General features: G+C 45.9%; 2 protein-coding genes across 2 annotated transcripts; both read left to right on the forward strand.

Annotated features, from left to right (window-relative positions):
• Positions 1–129: 129 nt before the first annotated feature.
• abcb9 (ATP-binding cassette, sub-family B (MDR/TAP), member 9) lies at positions 130–6898 on the forward strand. The gene is made up of 13 exons (XM_068605024.1): positions 130–312; positions 475–548; positions 825–1531; positions 2120–2234; positions 3114–3244; positions 3374–3579; positions 3667–3864; positions 3948–4076; positions 4164–4352; positions 4891–5064; positions 5242–5401; positions 5971–6107; positions 6182–6898. The coding sequence occupies exons 1-13, from the start codon at positions 250–252 to the stop codon at positions 6488–6490; spliced, it is 2592 nt and encodes an 863-aa protein (XP_068461125.1). The 5' UTR covers positions 130–249; the 3' UTR covers positions 6491–6898.
• A 648-nt stretch (positions 6899–7546) lies between these two features.
• vps37ba (VPS37B subunit of ESCRT-I a) lies at positions 7547–21176 on the forward strand. The gene is made up of 4 exons (XM_068566600.1): positions 7547–7722; positions 12125–12296; positions 17623–17705; positions 18572–21176. Exons 1-4 carry the CDS (start codon positions 7618–7620, stop codon positions 19070–19072), a joined length of 861 nt encoding a protein of 286 aa, XP_068422701.1. The 5' UTR covers positions 7547–7617; the 3' UTR covers positions 19073–21176.
• Positions 21177–22153: the final 977 nt, after the last annotated feature.

A 22153-nucleotide genomic window follows, 5' to 3' on the forward strand; every position in this document is an offset into this window, starting at 1 on the left:
AGTCACAAGAGCTTGCTCTCTTTTATGTTTTTATGTTATATTATGTCATCGCGAGCAACTTTGTGTTTACATTTTAAACGGATATACTTTTCATTTACTTGGAAAGTGTCAGAGCTGTGAACTCATAATCCTCTGTACCATAGACGACCTTTGTCACAGGTATCCACTTCTTGACTCTCGGTTCCCTTCCTCAAAACCAAACTTGACGCACTTATATCCGTGGATGCTGTCTCTTCGTGGAGGAACCAAATGCACGTTGCTGTGTACAGTATTTCGTCGTGGATTCACGTGTTCACCCGGCTGGACAATAGGGTATTTAAGGGCACAATCGCGTTTGTTAGCTAACTAGCTCACTCGTTAGTCCGGTAATTAGTGTTCATTATGTGGTGGAACATTTATTTGAACCGATGTTGCAACCTTACCTGACATTGATTGACATTGTGGTGACAGTTTACATTTAACTTGTCACTGTAGGACTATCTCGTATTTTGGCCCCTCCTCCCTCTTAGACAAGCCTGGGAAGACCGGAAGTGCGTCCTTCAAAATAAGTAAGTATCAATTAATAATTAACATCTTACTATTCGTTTAGTCATTTCATTGGCAGTGTTAATTATTGAAGCAGAGCATTCTTTATTACCTGGAGTTGTTTTTGAATAGTGTGTGTGTGTGTGTATGTGTGTGTGTGCGCGCGTGTGTGTTTGTGTGTGCGCGTGTGTGTTTGTGTGTGTGTGTGTGTGTGTGTGTGTGTTTGTGTGTGTGTGTGTGCGTGTGTGTGTGTTTGTGCGTGCGTGTGTGTGTGTGTGTGTCTCTGTCCTGATTCTCAGCATGCGCCTTAAAGTAGCCGTGAGCTGCACCTTGTCATGTGTCCTGCTAGACTTGGTCGTCACCACCGTCCTGTATGCACACGGATCACACTGGGCCGTGTTCAGAGAGGAGGCCCTGAACTTCGATGTCCTCCAGTCGGCGTTGGACCTCTGGGGGACTGTGCTGGTCAGAGCCTCCTTCTTGCTGGGAGCCTCCATAGGGGTCTTGTGGAATGGAAGGGACGGCCCTCGGAGGGTCGCCAAAATCTCCACCCTCGTCATCTTTCTCTCCCTCTCCCTCATCACCTACGCCCTGGCCAAGCTGCTGATGCTGACGGAGCTGGAGCCTGTCACCCGCCGGCCCTGGTCCCTCGGCCTGATCTGTTGGACTTGCGCCTCCTCCTTGGGTGTCGCGCTGCTCTGGACGCTGCTGGGGAACGAGACCAACATTATTCCCACTGCTAGCACCATCTGCAGCAGCAGCGGAGGTGGACAAGAGGGCTGTGAGGACACTGAAAGGCTGGTGGAGACAGCTGGCGAGGAGGAGCAGAAAGTGGACTGTGAGAAGAGGAAGAAGAGGGAGGAAGAGGAGGAGGAGGAGGAGGAGGAGGGGAGAAGCCAGGAGAACACCAGCTCTGGGGCGACACTGGGGCGTCTGCTGGGCTACTGCAGGAAGGATGGCGGGCTGCTGTCCGTCGCCATCCTCTTCCTCATTATCTCTGCCGTGTGTGAGTGTCCTTGACGTAGTAGTAAAACCCGTCTGATCAAAGGAGCTCGTATCGTCCGTTACTGAGGATTGCAACACCCTTGTGCAATAGCTCAGTGGCGACTTGATCCTATAGGTAATGACTGCGTTTCTCATTCCAGACAGAACACATATGGCTTTTGCTTTCACAAGGAAGCAACTCGGTGGCTCAACGTCAATGACTCACCTTATTTCAATGCTCTATAGAATATCACCCCACCCTCAAAGTCTACTCCTAACAGACTCAATAATTAGCCTTTTAACAATGTCTGCAACTAACTTTCAATACTTTTTAACTTTGTATTATAATTGTTATGAGTCCGCCGAGTTATTAGTCATTGAAATATCAGAAGATAGAATAAAATGTAAAAGTAAGAGAAGTTCAGAATAGCTTCTTCCTCGTTATTACACAGTAGGACCAAAAACCGAGTCGCTGGAAACGAAGAAGCTCATGAATAAGATTCGATCAATTGCTAATCACAACGGATGATTTTTTTTGTTTGAAGATCAACTCATTGATTAAGGCCCTTGCATTATATTTTGCCCCCTCTCTCTCTTTTTGAACCTTCAGGCGAGGCCTTCATACCGTACTACTATGGGAAAGCAATAGACGGCATCGTGGTTCACCAGAGCATGGAGTACTTTGCTAAGCCTGTGGTCACACTGTCGGTGCTGGCCATAGCCAGGTGAGTGCCCAAAGGCCGTCTTCTGGATATTTAAAAAATGAAATATTACCATCAACGTTAATAACCGTGTAAATAACGGAATAAAATGTAAATTCTTAGTCTGGAAATAATAATTGTCTATTTGTTACCTTTTTAGAATGAGCCGTTTTTGACTAAATAGGGTGTGGGTCCTCACGTTTTCTATGGCAGTCCAGAACGGACAAATCAAACACTGGCTCTAGATCGGGGCTTTTGCATGTTTATTTATTGTTTGCGTGAGCCCACCGTAGTTTTACTCCACACTTGGCACACAAGGGAATTTTCACTTTGCCTGCGATCTTCAATCTCACCGCTAGATGGTGCTAAATCCTACACACCTTTTAAATTGTTTTGTGTCGAGTTACATACTCTCTCCACCTCCGTACACTTGTATTTTTAGCTTCAATTTATTTGCAAAAAGAATAGACAAAATATGTTATCGACAAAGTTGATTTGACTCTCAGCATTATTATTATTTTTATTAAAAAAAATAGAGATTTTGCAATAATATCGTTAGCGTAATTATTTTTGTGTTTTGTTTGTGTTGTGAAAACCTGATAACTTGACAGTCCTACTTCTGATATCGAGCATTGTGTGCATTTTACAAAATACAACGACCTTAGACAGACGCTTATTACAGATTAATACAAGGTGCTGCATAGCAAAGTGTTGCAAACTCGAATTCTCCTGTTTTTTAATTTGTTGTATTGGTGATTAAAATTGCTGTGGTATTTTGCCTTCGTCGGGCAGGAAAGAGGGCGTGATTATGATATAATGACAGATGGCGAGGCCACTCGATTTGGAAGCCCAGGCAGCCAGACCGGACTCGAAGGGCTTACGACACCTTCACCCTCTCCCCAGTTCTCTTGCGATGGGAGTACGGGGAGGAGTCTTCACTCTGATGTTCGGCAAATTGAACGTCCGGCTCAGGAACCATCTCTTCAGAGCTCTGATGAGGCAGGAAATAGCCTTTTTCGATGACAACCACACAGGTGATATAAGAACACGATACATCCCTCCCTTCCTCCCTCACATCGGTATTATGGGGCGGGGCTTCTCCAACAAAAGGGCTGTCCTTCTAATGGTGTTACCTGCCTGCATCCCCCCTGACCGCCTTGCAGGTGACATCATTTCCCGCCTTTCGGCTGACACCACCCAGGTGAGCGACCTCATCTCCGTGAACATAAACATCTTCATGCGGAGCGTCATCAAAGGCGTCGGCTTCTCCATCTTCATGTTCGGGATGTCCTGGAAGCTCACACTGGTGGCCCTCATGGGCCTCCCTTTCATCGGCCTCGTCTCCAAGTTTTATGGCGAGTACTACAAGGTGAGGACATTTTTTTGTTTTTATTATTTTTGTGGATGAATTTGCAGATGAAATCAAAGTTGTATTTGTTGTTTTTTCTTTCTTTAGAAATTGACAAAAGAGGTGCAAACTGTCCTCGCGGAGGCCAATAAAGTGGCCGAGGAGACCATCTCGGCCATGAAGACGGTGAGAAGTTTCGCTAACGAGGACGAGGAGGCCAACTCCTACTACGGCAAGCTCTTGGTCATGTTCCAGCTCAACAAAAAACAAGCCCTGGCCTACTCTTGCTACGTGTGGTCCAGTTCGGTGTGTATCGGCGAGTCTTTAGGATGAGGACGCAGCGCTCCAAATCGAACATGTTGCTGATTCATTGTGTTGTTTTTTTTCAGATCTCAGAGCTTGCTTTAGAAGTTGCCATCCTCTACTACGGCGGCCATCTTGTCATTACCGGTCAGATGAGTGGCGGTACCTTGATATCTTTTTTCATCTACATGCTTGAACTGGGAGAATGTCTGGAGGTATGCCCTCCGTGTCCTTCATTTATTTCACATGTGTGAAAGAACCCCCCTTCCTTAATCAAAGACACATGCACTTTCATCTTGCAGAGCATTGCGTCGGTGTACACAGGCCTCATGCAGGGAGTTGGGGCTGCCGAGAAGGTATTCGAGTACCTGGACCGGAAACCCAAACACCCAGCAGATGGCACGGAGGCTTCGGACACGTGCGCCGGAGTAGTTGAGTTTAAAGACATCACGTTTGCCTACCCGACGCGCCCTGACGTCGATATTCTTAAGGTTCGTTTTGAAGGATGATGCTGATATAAATGATGTGTTGCATGTGTTTGCCAAATAAGAGTCATTTATTTCAAGACACATTTTTCCTCTCACCTTTGCCGCTATTTAGCAATTTAGTTTTTTGTTGTAAGTTGTCCTGTTCTGGAGATCTCGGCTGTGGAGATGTGTAGGACCCAATGATCTAAATTAGTTCTATTCAGGTCTTGGGAAAAAGAACGTGTATTTTTGATTCTGTTAGTTTAGTATCTTTATCTTAAAGCTACTATACAGGAATACAGGTTGTGTCAGGAATGCAGTTCTGAGGTAATTTTTTTAAATTTTATTAATATATTTGAATGTGATAATATTCATATTTGAAGATGATAAAATCACCCTAAATGCAAAGAATGTCATCAATTGATGACACCTAAATATATCCATTGTCCTATGGCCTTGAAACGAGCAGTCCTACCCCGTTTTTTTTAATTTATTTTTTCTACTGCTTTTTAACTTTCTTTTCTGTAAACCTACCACTTCCTGAATGTGCGTCTTTCTGCAGGGGGTGTCGTTTTCTCTGCGGCCCGGCGAGGTCACCGCCCTCGTGGGACCTTCGGGCAGCGGGAAGAGCTCCTGTGTGAGTCTGCTGGAGAACTTCTACCTTCCCCAGAAAGGCCAAGTGCTGCTGGACGGAAAGCCCGTTCACGCCTTCCGCCACGACTACCTCCACTCGAAGGTCAGTCTGTAGCAGTGGGATTGATACATGATGAGACTCGCTCTCAGCAGATCAAACAATGAAAAGAACAAACATTGAAAAGAACAAGCCTCATAACGTGTCAGTGTGCCTCTTAGTACTCAGAATATTGGCTCCTCCTCCTCATGAAACTGTTCATTTGCTGCTGTGTTTCTGAAGGTAGGCCTTGTGGGCCAAGAGCCTGTGCTGTTTGCCCGGACGGTGGAGGAGAACATCACCTACGGCCTGACTGGCGTCCCCAGGGAGGCGGTGGTGCAGGCTGCCATCAAGGCCAACGCTCACGATTTCATCTCCGCCCTGCCTAAAGGCTACGAGACAAGTAATCATTACGAGAGGCAGCATCGCTAGTATGGTTGTTAGAGGAAGGCGGATTTATACCCCCACGCCCCTTTTTCTTATCTCATGTTGTGATGTTGGATACAGGAAGCGAGTGAGTGACTTTCAGTTTTGCACACAGCCTCATGCGAAAGATCATTGGCACCTAAGATGAGAATGTTCTGCATTCATATTTGCGAATACATTTTTTGCAATGTGAATAATAAATACTGATAGCCATAGCGAGCTGTTAGACATTTTTAAGTGACCCCTCAAAATGTTGCTGTTGAGGCTTTCAGGGGTCTCGTGAAACCGGAGTCCAATTCTGTGTCTGTTTAAAGACACATGGCCATTGAAGCTGATTCTGATTCTGGTATCTCGCTCACTGCTGGCAACACTTACATGACTCAAATACTATTTACTCTTTAGAGTTAGATTGTCCCCAGTAACATCTCAAATATGACTTTTGTATTGAAAAGCACTGTGGGTACCTCAATGTTGTTTTTTTTAAAAGGAGGTGCTTCATTAAGGTGAAGTCATGCAGCTGAGTTAGCCCTCCATATTGTCCCCCAGATGTTGGAGAGAAAGGCACCCAGTTGTCCGGTGGGCAGAAACAACGAGTGGCCATAGCGAGAGCTCTCATCCGCTGCCCCCGTGTTCTTATCCTGGACGAAGCAACCAGCGCCCTGGATGCGGAGAGCGAACATGTTGTGAGTAAACGAGTAAGACCTTTGAGCCGTCTCGGGGTTCACGTTGTTTGATCGCCACTGTCTCTCTGCCGCAGGTCCAGGCGGCTCTGAACGGCATCATGCAGGAGCACACGGTGTTGGTGGTCGCCCATCGGCTCAGCACGGTGGAGAGGGCGGACAACATCGTGGTGATCGACAGGGGCCAAGTGGCAGAGCAGGGGTCTCACGCTCGGCTGATGGCCGCCGGGGGGCTCTACTGCAAGCTGGTGCAGAGGCAGGTCCTGGGCATCGAGACGGGGGCAGAGGTCCTCAACCCGGCCGAAGCAGTTGTTGGACGGCCGCGGAGAAGACGAAGCAGCAGCAGCAGCGGAGGAGGCGAGCCTGAGTGCAATATGCGCTACTAAGCATGAACTGGGACTGGACTGATGAGTTTCATAGAAGTTCCAGATTCTATGGGATTCATGTGAATGAATTAATTATGAACTGTTGGTCCTCAAACTAGATGTACAGTACGGAACGCTAAAAAAATCCAAACTAAGTTGCACTTTGAAGAGGAAAAAAGACACAGTTGACTGTATGCAAACATAATTTAGGGTCGGCATTGCCACCAGAAATAAAACTTGAATGTAATTCTAACTTTAAGCTTTAATGGGAGGTGATATGTTACTGTTGATGTACTGTGAAATGTTGTGTTTGTGCATTTTAAAACTACATACAATACAGACGGATAAATGATTGTTTTAATGAAGTCTTTCATAGGATCTGTTTAGCTTTTATAAGAATTTTACAGTGGTGTGTGTGTGTGTAGGTGTGTGTGTGTGTGTGTGTGTGTGTGTGTGTGTGTGTGTGTGTGTGTGTAAATGTGTTGTGTTGACCTCCAGATGTTCAACTCCATCATCAGTAATAACACAAGTAAGCGCTGGCGCTGCAATGAGAAACGATTCAAAGAAAAGACATCTGCCTTTTGTCTGTATTATTGAAAATTCCCTGCAGAGATATGTGATGCGTCTGTCTTTGGGATACATCAATGACTCCAGAGATCAATAATTAAATTGTAAAAATCATGAAATAGAAACTATCGTTAATTATAAACTGCATGTTGACCTATACGTAAACAAACATGTTGAAATAACACCAAATGCTGCATTCATTGTCTCCTCGTAAAGAACCCCATCCCCAATTAGATAACGTTCGTTTGTGGTTTTGTCACTGCACAATGCAGATAAAGTAGTATTTTATCAGAAGCTGGTTGTGGTTATATCTCAATATAATATTTGAATTAATAAAAGAAGTGCGGTAGTTTTTCTTTATGTAATTATAATGCTAACACTTCAGCTGGCACTGTCGATTTATTTCGCAATTGACGCCCGTTGTGGTGTCGATCGGTAAACCCAATATGTCCGACGGCACGTGAAGGCGGCACCGGGCCCCGACACTACTTCCTGTAAGGGAAGCTCAGTCAGCTGTCACAATCCGAGGAGCGAGACAGAGGGAGCACACAGGCGGAGAGAAACGCACAACCCGAGCGAAAATGTCGAGTTTTAACAACAAGTTCAGCGCCTACTCGATGACTGAGCTCAATGAAATCCTGGAGGACGACGAGAAACTCACAACAATGGTGCAGGAGCTGGATGAGGTACGTTAAGCTATCCCCGCTTTTGTAGTCGTTAGCTACTGACTCCTGTTTTTTCTTTTCTTTCCTTTCTTCTTTCCCATCAACCCCTTTGTTGTGCTAACCCAACATCTCCTGTGGTCCGATAATGGCTACTTCGAATCAAATTGAGGGATTTGTGTCACTAAAATGTGCGCGTGTCAGCCGAACTAAATTGTTGTAACAAAAAACCCCAAATAAAGCTCGCATCGTTAACCTTGGGAGCGGAGCAGGGGCGAGCGTTGTCTTAAGTTTAACGCTTGGAGGGTTTCCACTTTACGACAGTTTACGGAAGTGTCGAAGCTCCTCTACGTTTAGCCGTGAGTGTGGACAATAACACTTTAATTATTTTAATAAAAAAAAAGAATGCTGAGTCATTGTCAGTAAACGTATACAAATGTAAGCACCGCGGCCTCGCTCCGGTCAGACAGGTCGTCAAGCCAAACTCCACTCATAAATCTGCCAATTTATGGAGTGACTGCGCATGGAGACCTATACCGAGGAAAACAATACTTAACACCCGCATGTATTGTCTGCCTCCGCTCAGCGGACACCCGGAACAAGAAGTAGTGCTTCCACCTCAACAATAGTCCAGTTAGTTTCTGTGCCGTAGTCACTAGACTACTTTTCACATTCAGAAGTGTTTTTACACGACAAAGGCACGTGAAGGCAGTTTGCGGAAGGATCATTAATTGAACCAAGGCCATTGGCTCGTTTCCATTGAACGTGTACCTGCTGGGCTCTCTGACCATATCAAGTCTGATTACGAGCCTCAGCTTTTTCCACGTGAGCCATAGTCCTTGGAAAGTTTATATTTATCTACAACAAACAGAGAAGTGCCATATTAAGAGGGAGTGCTGACAGATGTGACTGTGTATGTATGTATGTATGTATGTATGTATGTATGTATGTATGTATGTATGCGTATGATTTGTGCTCCTGATTTTTTCCCACACGGCTTCTATAATGTGCGGGGCTTTAAGTTGCCCTGCTGAATCAACTCCCAGCAGATCCCCGGTGTTGGAAGATTTTTTTCCCACCATGCTCATTGTCACTGTAGAGTGAGAACCCCCCCTCCACACACACACACACACACACACACACACACACACACACACACACACACACACACACACACACACACACACACACTCCCTTTTTTCCTTTTTAGACCCGTTATTAGAAACTGTCAGGACACAGGACTTCATGCCCGTTGTCATGGCGCGATGCGTTTCCCTTCTGGCACTCTCATTGCAAGAGACTTGTTGCCTATACGTGATAACAAAAAACATGAGAAACTAAAAGCTGTTCAAGTGCTTTTGGGATCCTTTTCACCTCACAAAAAGCATGAAAGAACACACACACGTTATATTTAGCTATTTGGACGCGTGATGTGAGCTGGACCTTCTCTGGGTTGACAGCTCTTTTTCTTTTTTTAAATCCACACCCGTTGTTTCCCCGGTGGTTTCATGTTTTCCTGTTTCCCTGTAGCGCACTGGGAGGGAGGGGATTTGCGTACCGCAAAAACGACTCTGCAGTTGTTGACTTGACTTGAGTCGAGTCACGAGTCTCCACTGGAGAGATGAACCGAACCAGGCGGGTGAAGACACGCCTGAGCCAGAGGTGCAGCGGCCGGGGGAAGTCCTCCTCTCTATTGTGAGGCGCAGTACGGGAAACAAAAGGTGGTGTCATGGATGTGTTGAGTGAAACCAGAGAGTACTGAGAACTCCGCCGCTCGAGTATGTAGACGCATACCGCTTCGTGCCCGAGGCGTACAGACGCACCAGAGTGTTAAACGCAGACCGAAGGCAGCGCGTGTTTTGAATAGTGCAAATCGTCCAGATTCAGTACATCATGTTTTACAGGTGAATTCGAACTTGAATTTTGCCGTGCAGCACTTATTTAACATCCAAAAGGCAACACGCGTGTAAATCTTTTCAGCAACACTTTGACGAGCTACCTTGCGAGTATCCACTGCGCTAAAAGCCGGCATGATCTCCGTTCACGGGTGACCCAGTTCAAACGCATGATGTTTTCAGGCTCATGTTTTCTTTTAAGCTTTCCGTTATAGGTTACGTTTTGAAGCGAGTCGAGATTAAGCTGAGGATCATCTCTCGCATTGGGCTTCTTATCTTTGGGGGGGTGTTCATTAATCCTGGGACGAGTTTTTACAGAGCATGCTCGCTGCAGCTCAAAGTCAATGCCTCTATGATGGTGCCTCTGTTTTAATAATGGGTAGATTCAAAACATTGAGAACAACTAATTGCAGCAGTGCAGATCTTTTTTTTCTTCTCAAAGTTGATGCTGATGATAGATATTTGGGGATTTAAAATAAATGATCGCATATTAACCGGTAGTTATTGATTTTTAACGTGTGTGTGTGTGTGTGTGTGTGTGTACCATACAACTCAAACCCATCGCCATCTTAATACCGACATATCTGCAGTATGCGATCGTCTGTTCAACCCTAACAACTATTATTATATATAATATTTCAATATTATATATTTCAATACATTTGCAGGTCTTGGGCCAGAGCGGGGGCACTCCACAGAACGTCAGCCGCTCACGTTTGTAGGTCAGAGGTCTGGAGCCGTAGCTTGAGTTCAAGCTCATCCTGTTTCACACTTGCGTAACGACGTCCTGTGAGATTTTCGTGTGGCTTTCCCTTGCGGTCACACAGGAGAACGGATGAATTTGATAGTAAGAACTGCTGAGGCAAACGGAACGTGCGTCTAAATTTAGAGGCGTATTACTACAGCGACCTGTGTCTATTTGTAGTTGGGCTGCTCCACCAGCTCTCCAGGAGTCCAGGTCTGTGGTCCATCCAGAGCAGCTCTTAACCTACATTTCCTGCAATTTTTTTATTTCAGCCTTTTCACGGCGCGAGTGGAGCATTCACACCCCCACACCCGTGCTTGGTTTGACAGAACAAGCCTGTAGTTATGGATGCTATTTTAAGGTCTGCTTCTCCAGCCGGGCCCCCGGTGGATGAGCGAATCGGCTGTGTCTAAAAGGGAGGCCGGCGGTCACTTCAGGATACGATGTTGCGGAATAGAGCGGCACGACGGACACGTTCAGCCGCGTTCCCTCGCATGAACTGTTGATTCCCTTGTCATCGCACCACCCAAACAATGCCTGCCTCGGCTCACTTTTAGAAACTGCTGTGCAATGTATATTTAGAGACTTGTTCCTGCTGCCCAATCCTGGCTAGATTTGCACATTCAACGTGTTTGTTGAATGTGTGAATTCAGTCCTTGGAGAAGTAGCAGGAGACATTTCTTTGGCATTTTTTCTTCGCAAACAATGAGGGCTGGGTGGGGGGGCTACGTATTTTCTGGATCCCACTTCTCAAGTAGCATGATTTGCTACTTCTCTTTGTTATAAGCGTGAACTTTATATAACAAGTGGACGTAGTCACCGTGACGTCTCCACAAGTGAAACGAGGGCGGAGCTAAACGCAATCGAACGCTGAATAAAACAAAATGTTACAAATGAACTTTCCGTGATAACCCAACGGTGAAAGGGTTGACGCTCGAAGGCCGAGACGCGGGACAACTCTCAGACCCGGACGGCTACTACACTGTGACGAGGTGGCCCCGCCCTCGAGGCCGCTCTGCTTGACGGCCCGCTTGGGACTCTGAATGGCGCCGTAACTTCCTAACCTCGTGCTCTGACATTTCAGAGACCAGTCGATCAAATCGGTGGTGAAATGAATCGTTAGCTGCAGCGCTAATTGTGTTTGTGTTATTTGATTTCATTTAGAAGCAACCAGTGGTAAGCGACGGAGGCTTTCCCAGGCATTTTCACTCCAGCACTGGCACTTCTGTAGTTACCGGCACACCTGAATGGAGTGCAGCCATGATGATTATTATTATTATTAGATGCCTGTGTTTTTCTTGCTATAACAAGTCAGATTGTCTGTCCTGGGAAGGATTCATTATTTAGTAACAGGGCAGCCATTGATTGTCTCCCTCATGCTCTGTTTCTCTGTTGCACAATTGAGATGCATCACACTGGGAGATGAAATGATGAGCGGTTGTAAAAAAAAATAGAATGAAGTTTCCTTTTTCTCGTGGGAAAGGGAGGCTGCTGATTTTTTTTTTTTTTTTCTTTTTTCACAGCTCTATGACACATTTGTTCTCACGGCTCGTCTTTCTAAAAATACGTAAAGCGCTTCGTGCGAGCTGTGTGAAACAAACTGGCAGGTTAAGCGCAATGATTCATATTGTTGTTTTTTCTCTGCAAATAATCAATATTCTTTGCCGAGGAGGACGTCTTCTCACCCTGGGTTCAGTTTGAATCCAGCATGAAAGAGAGAAAAAACATACTACTAACTTTTAATATTTTTCTCACAGTGTCTTTTTTTTTTCTCGTCCGCTTGTAGATGCAGGAAGTCCAGCAGAGCAAGGAGACCACGCTGGTCAGCAACCGGACCCTGGCGGAGCAGAACCTGGCCCTGCAGCCCAGACTGGACCACAAGAAAGATGAGCTCACCAAGCGCTACAACAGTCTCCAGGAGAGCTTCGAGTCCTACGAGCTCCGCAAGTCCACCCTAGGTACAGCAGCGGTACACTTGAAAGAGAGAAGGGGAAAAAAGGCGTTATTGATTGGTTCCTCTCGGCGTCCTAGATTTTTAAAGCTTTCCCCAGGTCATACTGGATTTCAGCACTCTTGTCCATGAAGTCGTTGGAAAACCGATACATAAACGAAATGCATGCGGGACGAGCCTCAGAGAAATTTGATCTAATATATGCATTTGATTTCCTGTGATGGTCTGGGTTAGTTTAAGAATGGTCGACCCGATTCGTTTTAAAAGCTCGATATTACCAGGAAACCATTGCTGCGACGGAAAGCTGATTGACGACCAGCAAAGTCCCCCCCTCCTCCCTTTCATGCCAGACGCTGGACCGGAGTGCAACATTTTTACTGCCAAATATCAACTCGAATCTACATTTGCCAACCCGCCAATTGGCACATAGACACGTTTAGGCTTGCAGCGGCTTAGCCGGTTAGCGCAAAATGCAACTAGTTTGAGCTCACACACCGGACTGGCTTAACCAGAAAGAGAGGCCAACTCCAGTCTAAACATACGTTTAGTACAGTGATACATTGTGACATTAATATTTTACCAAAGCTCGTATTGTTATGATTTTAAAGACAAAAACTGCACTGGCACGTGTCCCTATTTATTCAAATATGGAGTGGACTCATCATTTCCTGTTTTTGAGTGTGTTAATAAGAAAACAGGACTGTCGCTGAAACCTAAAGATGATTTATTTAGATCATATGATGGTGACAGCTGACATACAAGCACGAGGACAGACGGAGAGGTGCGACGAAAGTCAAAAACCAGACACTTGGCTGATGTGAATTCAGTTTTAGAGCGATCCTGTTTCAGACTCAGTCGTCCTCATAGGAAGCTCTGCTGTTATGTTTTTTTATCATTTTTTTCCCTCTCCTTCCTCTTTGTTTGTTCATCGTGTGTGTGTGTGTGTGCGCACACACACACACACACACTCTCTCTCTGAAGAGACCGGTTTGTCTAGTTTCTTGTGTTTCCCGTTAGACCTCGTAAGCTTTTTTTCCTTCTTTTTCTTCCTTAACCCGCCGTCCCGTTTCTGCGGTCGAACTCGCTGTTTCCCGGTTCCCGATCCGATTTTTGCGCTGCGGGATCTCATGAGTGTCCGGGAACCTTTGAAAGGCGCACCTTCACAGTACTTCTCAGTGTGTAAAGAAGTGGGAGTGACGATGCTCGTGACCTTGGTGACGCATGTGCCGGTTGCTGAGCAGCCGGCTCAAAATAGCACGCCGACTCCTCGGCCACGCTGATAAAAGTTTGACTTTGCCTTCTTCCCTGCGAGGCGTGCAGACTCTAAAAAGCCCGGTGCCACTGTGTATTATTGTGCGGGACTTCCAGAAAAGGAACATCCGTCGTTACTTTCAACCCAAATGACTCGTTTTCAATGGTTCGTGTGCCTGCAAAAAAAAATCCTGTGAGTTTATTTTGAAAGGAATTTTGAATGCAGCAGAGTGCCGTCTATTCACACTCCTCAATGCTGTTCACGACACGCTTTACTTGCATAAGTGGACAGTCGACGAGCACAACAGAGCCGCACAACTAAACAAATGCACCAATGGCAGAATCAAAAGTTGTTTTCCCTCCTCAGCTCATGTGAATGAGACCTGGAGGCTGGACTGAGGGTTGAGAGGCGGGGCTAAAAGAAACGCGAGCGACCCATAATGCGAAAGATGAAATGTAGATCGGGGTAGCTTTCTCTGAATTCGATACTCCAAAGTCAAACTTTTTAAGATTTCTGCAACACTGAAACGCATCGCTATTTAAAGTTACTCCTCAGTTTTCCCACAAAAGACAGCAACTCGTAGATCACGAGTGTCAAACTCATTTTCACCCTGGGCCACATCAGCATCATGGTCGCCCTCAAAGGGCCGGTTGTATCAGCATAGTACATGCATTTATTATTAGGGCTGGGAAAAGTTGAAAAAAATTAACTGATTAATGGCATGATTTTTCTGTGATTAATCGCATTACGCACCAAATTCAATAATAAAGTAAAAACTAGTGTATCGCAGCTTTTATTTTAAAGTAATGTTATCAGAACAATATAACAGGCACTCTGGAGCAACAGCAAGTTTACATACTTGTGTGTGGGTGGGTAGGTAGTTTATAAATCTGATTTCTTTTTTTTTTTTTCTGAACAGGTACTGTTCAGTAGTAAGGGTCCCTGTGAGAGACAAACCATTCCTTCTAGTGTCCATGTTCAGTCTGTTGCTTACCTTTTTTTTAAGATGTTTGTTTAAGACCAGCAATTAATTAACTTGATACAAAAGCAATAAGTGCTTTTCATGTTTTCCAGTTCAGTTTTTCTTCCTCAGTGAGAAAGGTCCAGTCTGTGTTGTCTTGAACAAGTGCACTGACGTCTGGTTGAATGAGGTGGAGATGTGAAGGACAGATGACAGGTATCAGCGGCAGCTTTGCGTATGCGCGATTAATGTTCAATCCGGGGAGGCTGAGCTTGCAGCGCGAGCCTGCCGGTAGACTAACCGCCTGTGAAGCCTTGTGAGGCGACTCGCGGCAGCTGAGAACAGAAACTACAGAACAATATGTGCTTTCACGTCAGGCTCAAGTCGACAAATCGTCCGGTGAGGCTACGGAAGCGCGTGCGAGCACCTACATCAATCGCCTTCAAAGTAAAAAGCCCCCCCTACTCCCTCCAAAAAAAGCAGTTAACTCATGATCAAATTATTAACGCCGTTAATCGATTGAAAACTTAACCGATAATAACGCGTTAACTTGCTCAGCCCTAATTTATAAGAATATAAAAATATATCTATAAGCAAATTTCTCTGTGACTATAACATAAATACATTTCATTTAGGGTTAAGAAACCCACATTACTCTGTCAAAGATCAACTGGTTCAACTGGTTCAGCTGCAGGACCCTCCATCACCCCTGAATGACCCGCCGAGATCCAAAGCGAGGAATATTTTCAACTTCTCAAATTGGCTCGGCCTCACATTGATGGTGCAGTTTGAACCTGAGGTGGTACAGTATGCCAAACACAGAACCACTTATCCCTTTAAGCTGATATTGAGACAATCTTTCTTCTGAAGCGGCGCAACATCCCAAGCGCCTCCTCAACCGGGCTCAACACACCGACGCAGCAGTGCGTTGTCAGCAAGCGATGGCTTTTGTCAAATGTAGGTTACCCGGTGTCATTCCCCCTCCTCCCCGCCTCCTGTCCACCAGCCGTCCTAGTATGGATGGATTTTCTGTGCGGAGCAGCTGGGGAAGGACGGCGACGCTGGCAGCCGAGAGAAATGGAGCCGTTTGACCCAGATGAAGGATCCGACCTGCAGCAGCCCGCTTTGTTTTTCTTTGCGTGTTTGTTTTTGCATACAGTATCACCAGCAACCAACCCAACCTTTTTTTTTTTTTAACTCCAGGAAATGTGCGGCCTCTGTCTTTTCCCTTCACTCTCCGTTGGACTCTGGAGGCCTGAATGGCAGGGGCAGCCCCGTCACCAACACCAGCCGCATCTCACAGTGGGGCCTTTGTGTCTGCCGGGCAAGCTGGTGTAAAACAGGCACAGTGGGCGGGAGGGAGTGGTGGATGATGTGGGGCCTGCAGGCAGGGAAGGTGGAAAGAGGAGGATGAGTGAGAGTCAGTCACAGCAGAGGTCAATGGGGATCCACTTACTAAATGGCTGTCTCATGATCTCCGGGCCCAGACTTGTGTGTCGTCTCCAGAGCGTCGCAGCTTTGTGCAGGAGAAGCGTCTCCGCCGCGTTACGTCCTGGAACGTTTTTGTTTTTCATCCCTGCCCTATCAAAATCTTCCAGTGAAATATGGCAAACTAACATGAGATTTTTTTTTTTTTTGCCGTCCCTCGCCGACTCATCCTACGCCGTTAATTGGCCAATTTGACAGAACTCTTGGGTTTGTTTGTGAAATGCGGGTTGCGTAAGATCTCCTTCATGCCGGTCCCTCTCAGGTCAGCCTGCTGCCACGTGAAACCAGGAAGGTTGGGCAACGTTAATCACCAGCAGCTTCGCCGCTCATTGTTCCTACTGCGTGTGTCGCAGCCTTTTCTTTGTGTGCGTTTGCCGCCAGGGATCCTGTTCTTGCGGCTTTTGCCGAGCGAAGCGTTACAGGGCGAACTGCAGCCAGTTTGACATGTAATTATGTAATTCGGTCATTTAGCAAGTTTTTTAAAACCTGTTGAACTGCTAGATCGTTTTAGTAGTGACTCAGTAAAATCCCTTGGCATTTAGTTATATTGTTACTTGCTGGCGTTTCAGGGAGCGCGGTGTTTACAGCCGCGCCTTTGGCTGCTGATCACCGCCATGGACACACACACACACACACACACACACACCTTCAAGCAGGTAGCCTTGTTGAAATGGAGACGCAAATCCCGGGGCCGGGCTGATGCAGCGAGCCAAAACAGTATGAGGCCGAGTCAGAGTGTGTTTTGCGTGGAAACGGCGCCCAGGTGGCCTCGCTTAGGCGGAGGCTGACGCCGGAATGACATCTTGGGTTAGACTGCCGTCTCTACTGGAATTAGAGTTCAACTACACCGTGTCAGGGCTCGGTGAGGGTGAGTTGACAATTCCTCGCCAAGCGTCATCAGTCTTGATTGCGTGTGTGTAATCCCAGCCCGGGCTGGTGTTGACTTTCAGTACTGCTTAGGAACAAAGGAACAGACTCGCTCCTTTGAGAGAGACTGTTCTGCCGTTGACTGTGTGGGGCTTTGCGAGTTCACAGCAAACAAGAGGAGGCGTTGGGGTTGTTCGGATGTGTCACTCACAGGGCTGAGACTGGCACATTTAACATATCCTGCCTCAGATTTGTGCAATTATTATTAATATTAATATTCTTATTGTCATTATTCATTTCTGTTACTGAGGGATTACTTGTTTTCTTTTATTGTATTAATTTAGCCGTTGATCACACTTAATCCAAATTGCGTCTGTGTTGCTTCGCCGAGTAAACGGGACGCCAGTTGTCGCTCAAATGTGTCGGAAAATGGTTGCGACTGATCTGCAGTATTGTTGTGTTGCATTGCAAAGGTTGTTGCAGCTCTCTTCCGGACAAAAAGGGGGCCTATCAAACCGCAGGGAAAGTGAGGCGTTCAGTGAGCAGTGATGGCGCGACAGTGCCACCTGTTGGCCAAACCAAATCAGTCATCACATCGAGTCACGGCACAAAGCGTTCAGGACATGAGCATATGATGGAAGCCCTTCTCACGACACTTGCGCAAACTTTGACGGTCAAATTGTAGTTTCCATCTGTTCAATATGTGTTAAGTGTTACTCACTTTGGGGTTCCTCAGAATAATAATATCTTCTCCCTCGTTAACAGACCACATGTCAGGAAACACCTCCCTGGACATTCTGCTGGCCTTGCTGCAGGCGGAGGGAGCCAAAATAGAGGAGGAGACGGAGGTAAGCCTGCGATAGTTGCCTGTCTACCATTAGGGCTATTTTCAGGTTAAGAAATAAAATAATAATTACGAAGCTAGTGGAAGGGGGGTAACACTCTGCTGCAGCATAGTGCAAAGCATCTTACGGTTACTACTTTTATTTATATTAAGGAAGTACCCGTTCATAACCAGTTCAAAGGTTCCTCACTCTAACTGGAAGTGGGACTGTTCCCAGTTTTTGTGTACTGGAATTCTTTATTTGACCATGGCATTTTTTTTAAGTTTGACGTCTTTAAGTGTAGGAAGAGCTGAAACGTTTTGAGAACACCCTGTGAAAAACATGCCGACACACGCGTGACTCTCAAGCCCCAGTGCATGCTGGGGCGGCTGTAGCTCATGGAGAGTGGTCGTTCTGAAACCAGCAACTAGTTCGATCCCTGGTCTCCCCATAGTTTGCTCCTTAATTACTAAAGATGGGTAAAATACAGAGAATAATTTCCCCACTGGGATTAATCAAGGATTTGTTATTATTATTATTATTATTATTATTATTATTATTATTGTTGTTATTATGATGCTGGGAAGCTTTCCCATATGGCCGCTCCCGGGACAACGCGTAACATTGACCTTATTGTCTGCCCAGTAAGTTTTGTCACCTTAGATCACAGACATGGAGCTTTTATCTTTATTTCCTTATATTTGTACCCAGTAAAATAAAGTCATTAGATCATTTTAATACAGGTTTTGCTGATAAGGCAGGACTTTGGCCTTTTGTAAATTCTATAGACGCCTTTCCATCTTTAAGACTCTAAACATGGTGTTAAATGAGAGTCAGAAGGCACGTCTCTCTCGCTCTCTCTAAACAAATCGTTTTACTTCTGCACACAGAACATGGCAGACTCCTTCCTGGACGGCGACGTGACCCTGGATTCCTTCATCGACTCCTACCAGAGCAACAGAAAGCTGGCCCACTTGAGACGGGTAAAGATCGAGAAGCTGCAGGAGATGGTGCTCAACGGTCACCGGCTCCCTCAGGCGTCCGTCCCCAACTCCCGATCACAGGATGTGGCGGCGGCGGCAGCCAGGCCCTCCTCTCTCCTCAACGAGGCCGGCAGCGGCTCCTCCCCCGTTGCCCAGCCCAGGAGGAAACCCCCGGTCCCGCCGTCCCAGCCGGCACCCGTTCTAAATTCGTCTCCGGCCGCCGCCCCCCAGCCTTCTTCAGCCTTCTACTCGGCATCGCCGTACCCGCCGATTCCTCCCAGGACGGGCCAACCCTTCCCCAACGTCCCGTCCGGCTACCCAAATCACTTCCTCTCTCAGTACCCACCGGCTGTGCCTCAGCGGCCCGCGCCCCGTATGGCCCCGCAGCCCGGCTTCATCATGCAGTAGATGAATGCAGGCAGTTGCTGCTCCACGAGGGGTGCGTGTCACAGACTTTACACGACTGGATCTCCTCCGAGAACGATTCATTATTTTTCTTCCCACGACGTCCGCCTCTCTTGGATTACGACTAATCAGAACGCAAGAGGGCAGACCCGCATTGGCCGGTCTGGTCATGTTCAGCTAAATCTTGGTTAATCTCTGTGGATCCAGCCTCACCTCTCGCTCCTGTTAACGCTCCCAACAAATAAAATGACAAAATAAAAATAAAAAGAAGAGCGAGAGGAGATGGGTCCTCGCTTTCTCTGGGCCCGACGCAGGCTGTGGACTGAGCTGGGACTCGTCATGTATCGGAAAGCTTCTCCGTCTCCTGCCGGTGCCCACGCATCTCTCGCCTCCCTTCAGACGTGGTTCCTCCCGCTTTTAAGGAACGCTCAAGTAACTTTGAAAAAAAATAAATTAAAAGGGTTTGATTAGTCATTTCCACCCGCATACTAACTTAGTAGTAATGTATATGCAAGCAAAGAGAGACCCTAATTACTGTGCGGTAATCCTCAGATACATTCAGGCAAAAACTGCAACTACTCTGTGACTTACATCTTTATTTTGGGAAATCTTAAAAATACATAGAGATATTTGAGCGCCGGCATCTGTTTTAACAATATATAATACTAATGGAGTTATGTTAATGATAGACTGATTAACTCGTGTGTAAACGGAAGGGCTATGGTTGGCGCGTCTCATCCCCAAAGTGGCGACGCGTCCTCAGAGAGAGAGAGAGACAGACAGACAGAGAGAGAGGGGAGAGAGTCCGGACCTGCCCCGTGCCAAGATGGCTGACTGTCGTGCTTGGTCCGTCTCGGTGGCAGGGGTCCATACAAAGAAAAAGGGAGTTGAAGGAGAGGGATTAGTGGCTGAACTGTTGGGAACAAATGACTCGGCCCTGTAGCCTGGAATGAAGGATTTTTCTTTGTATAGTTTAGCCATACAGTACACTTCTGATGTGTGTTGTTTTTCTGTGGGTTCCCGTTGTGATGCAAAACTCCATTTCTTTGTTTTTTATAACAAACTTTTGTCTTAAATCCTCCTGGATTGGGATCGGAGATTGTGGCAACCGCTCTTTGAGGCGACTGTTCTTTGAGTTTTCTTTTCCGTGACACTTGAGCGCCAAAGACTCCCACTCCGTCTTCAAGCACCATCGCTCCACAACATGTCCGTTTTGTGACGTCGAGCTCAAACACTCCTTTTGTAAAAGTGCAAAGGGGATTTTTCTCCCAGGGGAACCTTCGCGAGGTCAAACTAGCTTTGGGAGGAACCATTTAGTTTTTCCTCTGGTGCAAGTTTTTCTTCTCCCAACCGCTGTCGCTGTGCACTGTTGAAGAGCCACGAGTGCCTACACTTGAAGTGACGTCGGTGGCGTCCTGCTGAGTAACCCGGCCGTGTTGCTCTATGTTCAGCTGTTAAGGACAGAGCCCCGCCACTTCCTCACCCCCAGCACCCGAGCAGTTGGTCCTCTCTTTCTCCTGCTGCTGATTTCACGTTCCCTCAGATGCTAGGAAAAGGAGGCATCTGACTGTGGACTGTCGGGTTTTTCTTCCCCAAGTAGAAGCAGAAACAAAGCGACACTCTGAACACGCAGCAGAGCACGCCCCCGGCATGAATTGTTGTAGCTGTTATTATTTTTCACTGGTGAAATAACAGGACTCCGAAATGTTCTGCGTCACATCTTGGTGTTGAGACAGAGAAGTGGGCTGCAGCACAAGTGAAGCGCACCTGTCGGCAGGCCGAACTACAGAAATGGCTGAAACTAAAACATCAAAATCGCGACGAACAGCATTTCTGAAAAAAAATGAAAAAAACATAATGATGGATGATTCTTTTGTGCATGGCCTTTGCTCTTTTTGTCCAGTCTGACAATTCCTCTTTTAATACTTTGTTTGTTTAGCTGTTAAGCTGCTCTCTACGTTCCGACAGATCCTCTCTCCATGGTTTTATATGTGGTTGGTGATATTTTCAGTGTAATGTTGTAGGTATTTACTTATAATGAATGTTTCAGTGGAATTTAATGCTATTTTCAAGTTCAATAAATCTCAGATTTTTGTATCTGCTTTCATCCAGTTGCTTTATTATTACACATCTGACTTTTCCCTTTGAATCCCAGTCATGTTACTCACACAGCCAGACTGAAGGCTCCAGTTTTGCATTGAGCAACAGTTTTCTTTTTTGTAAATTAGTTTTTTTTATTTTTTAAATGAAGCAAGACAGCCATCTAGTGTTCCTGGGGTGATAATGAATAAGGGTTTTCCACTGGTGGAAAAACTTGGAGAACCCAGTTCTCCAAGATGTGATGGGTGTCAATCAACGCAACATTTCATGAAAATAGATCTACATAAATACGTTTCTACTCTTTTTTTTTTTAATCCAATATTACCTGTGCTAAATCACAGGTATATTTAGTCATAATGTAAAAAATAATGTTATATTGCCAATGTTTCGGTTCTCCATACAGTAGTATAAAGATATATACTTAAATACATGAAACAGACGGCTAAGTAATGATTAAAGTGATTTAAAATAATTATAACTCATTTTAAATAATAATTTGCATTTCAATTTGTATGTATTATGTAACTAATTGTATGTTGCAAACTGGCTGTCTACTAGTGTGTGATTTATTTTGATGCAGTAGGTAAATGTAGCGTGTTAACTGTGAGAAAACATTGTGTGGTTTTGAATGCACCGCTACTCGTCTGAGCGTTGCATTCAATTTCCATTTGACGCACGGAAGATTGCGTATTGTGAAAACATACCGGTCACCCGTCCGTGTGTCTTAACCCACCGAATAATAAACAACGTCAAAGTAAACAACGATGTGCATCGCGTTCACTATTTTTTGAGGCATTTTTGTCATCGTCACAGGCAGGGGAGAGACTTTAGGGGCACGCCCGCCAACATCGGGCTCACATTACAATAGGCGTGTCTTGCCATTTGTCACCTTGTTCTTAATATCTTGTCTTTGTTTTTCAGGCATCGGTTTAATTTATTTGGTGGAGTTAAATATTATTTTGCTGCGTACTTGTTCAATAAAAC

This window comes from Clinocottus analis, unplaced genomic scaffold, assembly GCF_023055335.1.
Source record: "Clinocottus analis isolate CAN_PGR_092001 unplaced genomic scaffold, fCliAna1.0.p SCAF_7, whole genome shotgun sequence".
NCBI classification, from domain to species: Eukaryota; Metazoa; Chordata; class Actinopteri; order Perciformes; family Cottidae; genus Clinocottus; species Clinocottus analis.

Coding starts and splice junctions, on each gene's coding strand:
- vps37ba (XM_068566600.1), top strand. CDS start 7,618: ATGTCGAGTTTTAACAACAAGTTCAGCGCCTACTCGATGACTGAGCTC. Junction 7,723..12,124: donor TGGTGCAGGAGCTGGATGAG/GTACGTTAAGCT, acceptor GTCCGCTTGTAG/ATGCAGGAAGTCCAGCAGAG. Junction 12,297..17,622: donor GCTCCGCAAGTCCACCCTAG/GTACAGCAGCGG, acceptor CCTCGTTAACAG/ACCACATGTCAGGAAACACC.
- abcb9 (XM_068605024.1), top strand. CDS start 250: ATGCACGTTGCTGTGTACAGTATTTCGTCGTGGATTCACGTGTTCACC. Junction 3,865..3,947: donor GCTACGTGTGGTCCAGTTCG/GTGTGTATCGGC, acceptor GTTTTTTTTCAG/ATCTCAGAGCTTGCTTTAGA. Junction 4,077..4,163: donor AACTGGGAGAATGTCTGGAG/GTATGCCCTCCG, acceptor TTCATCTTGCAG/AGCATTGCGTCGGTGTACAC.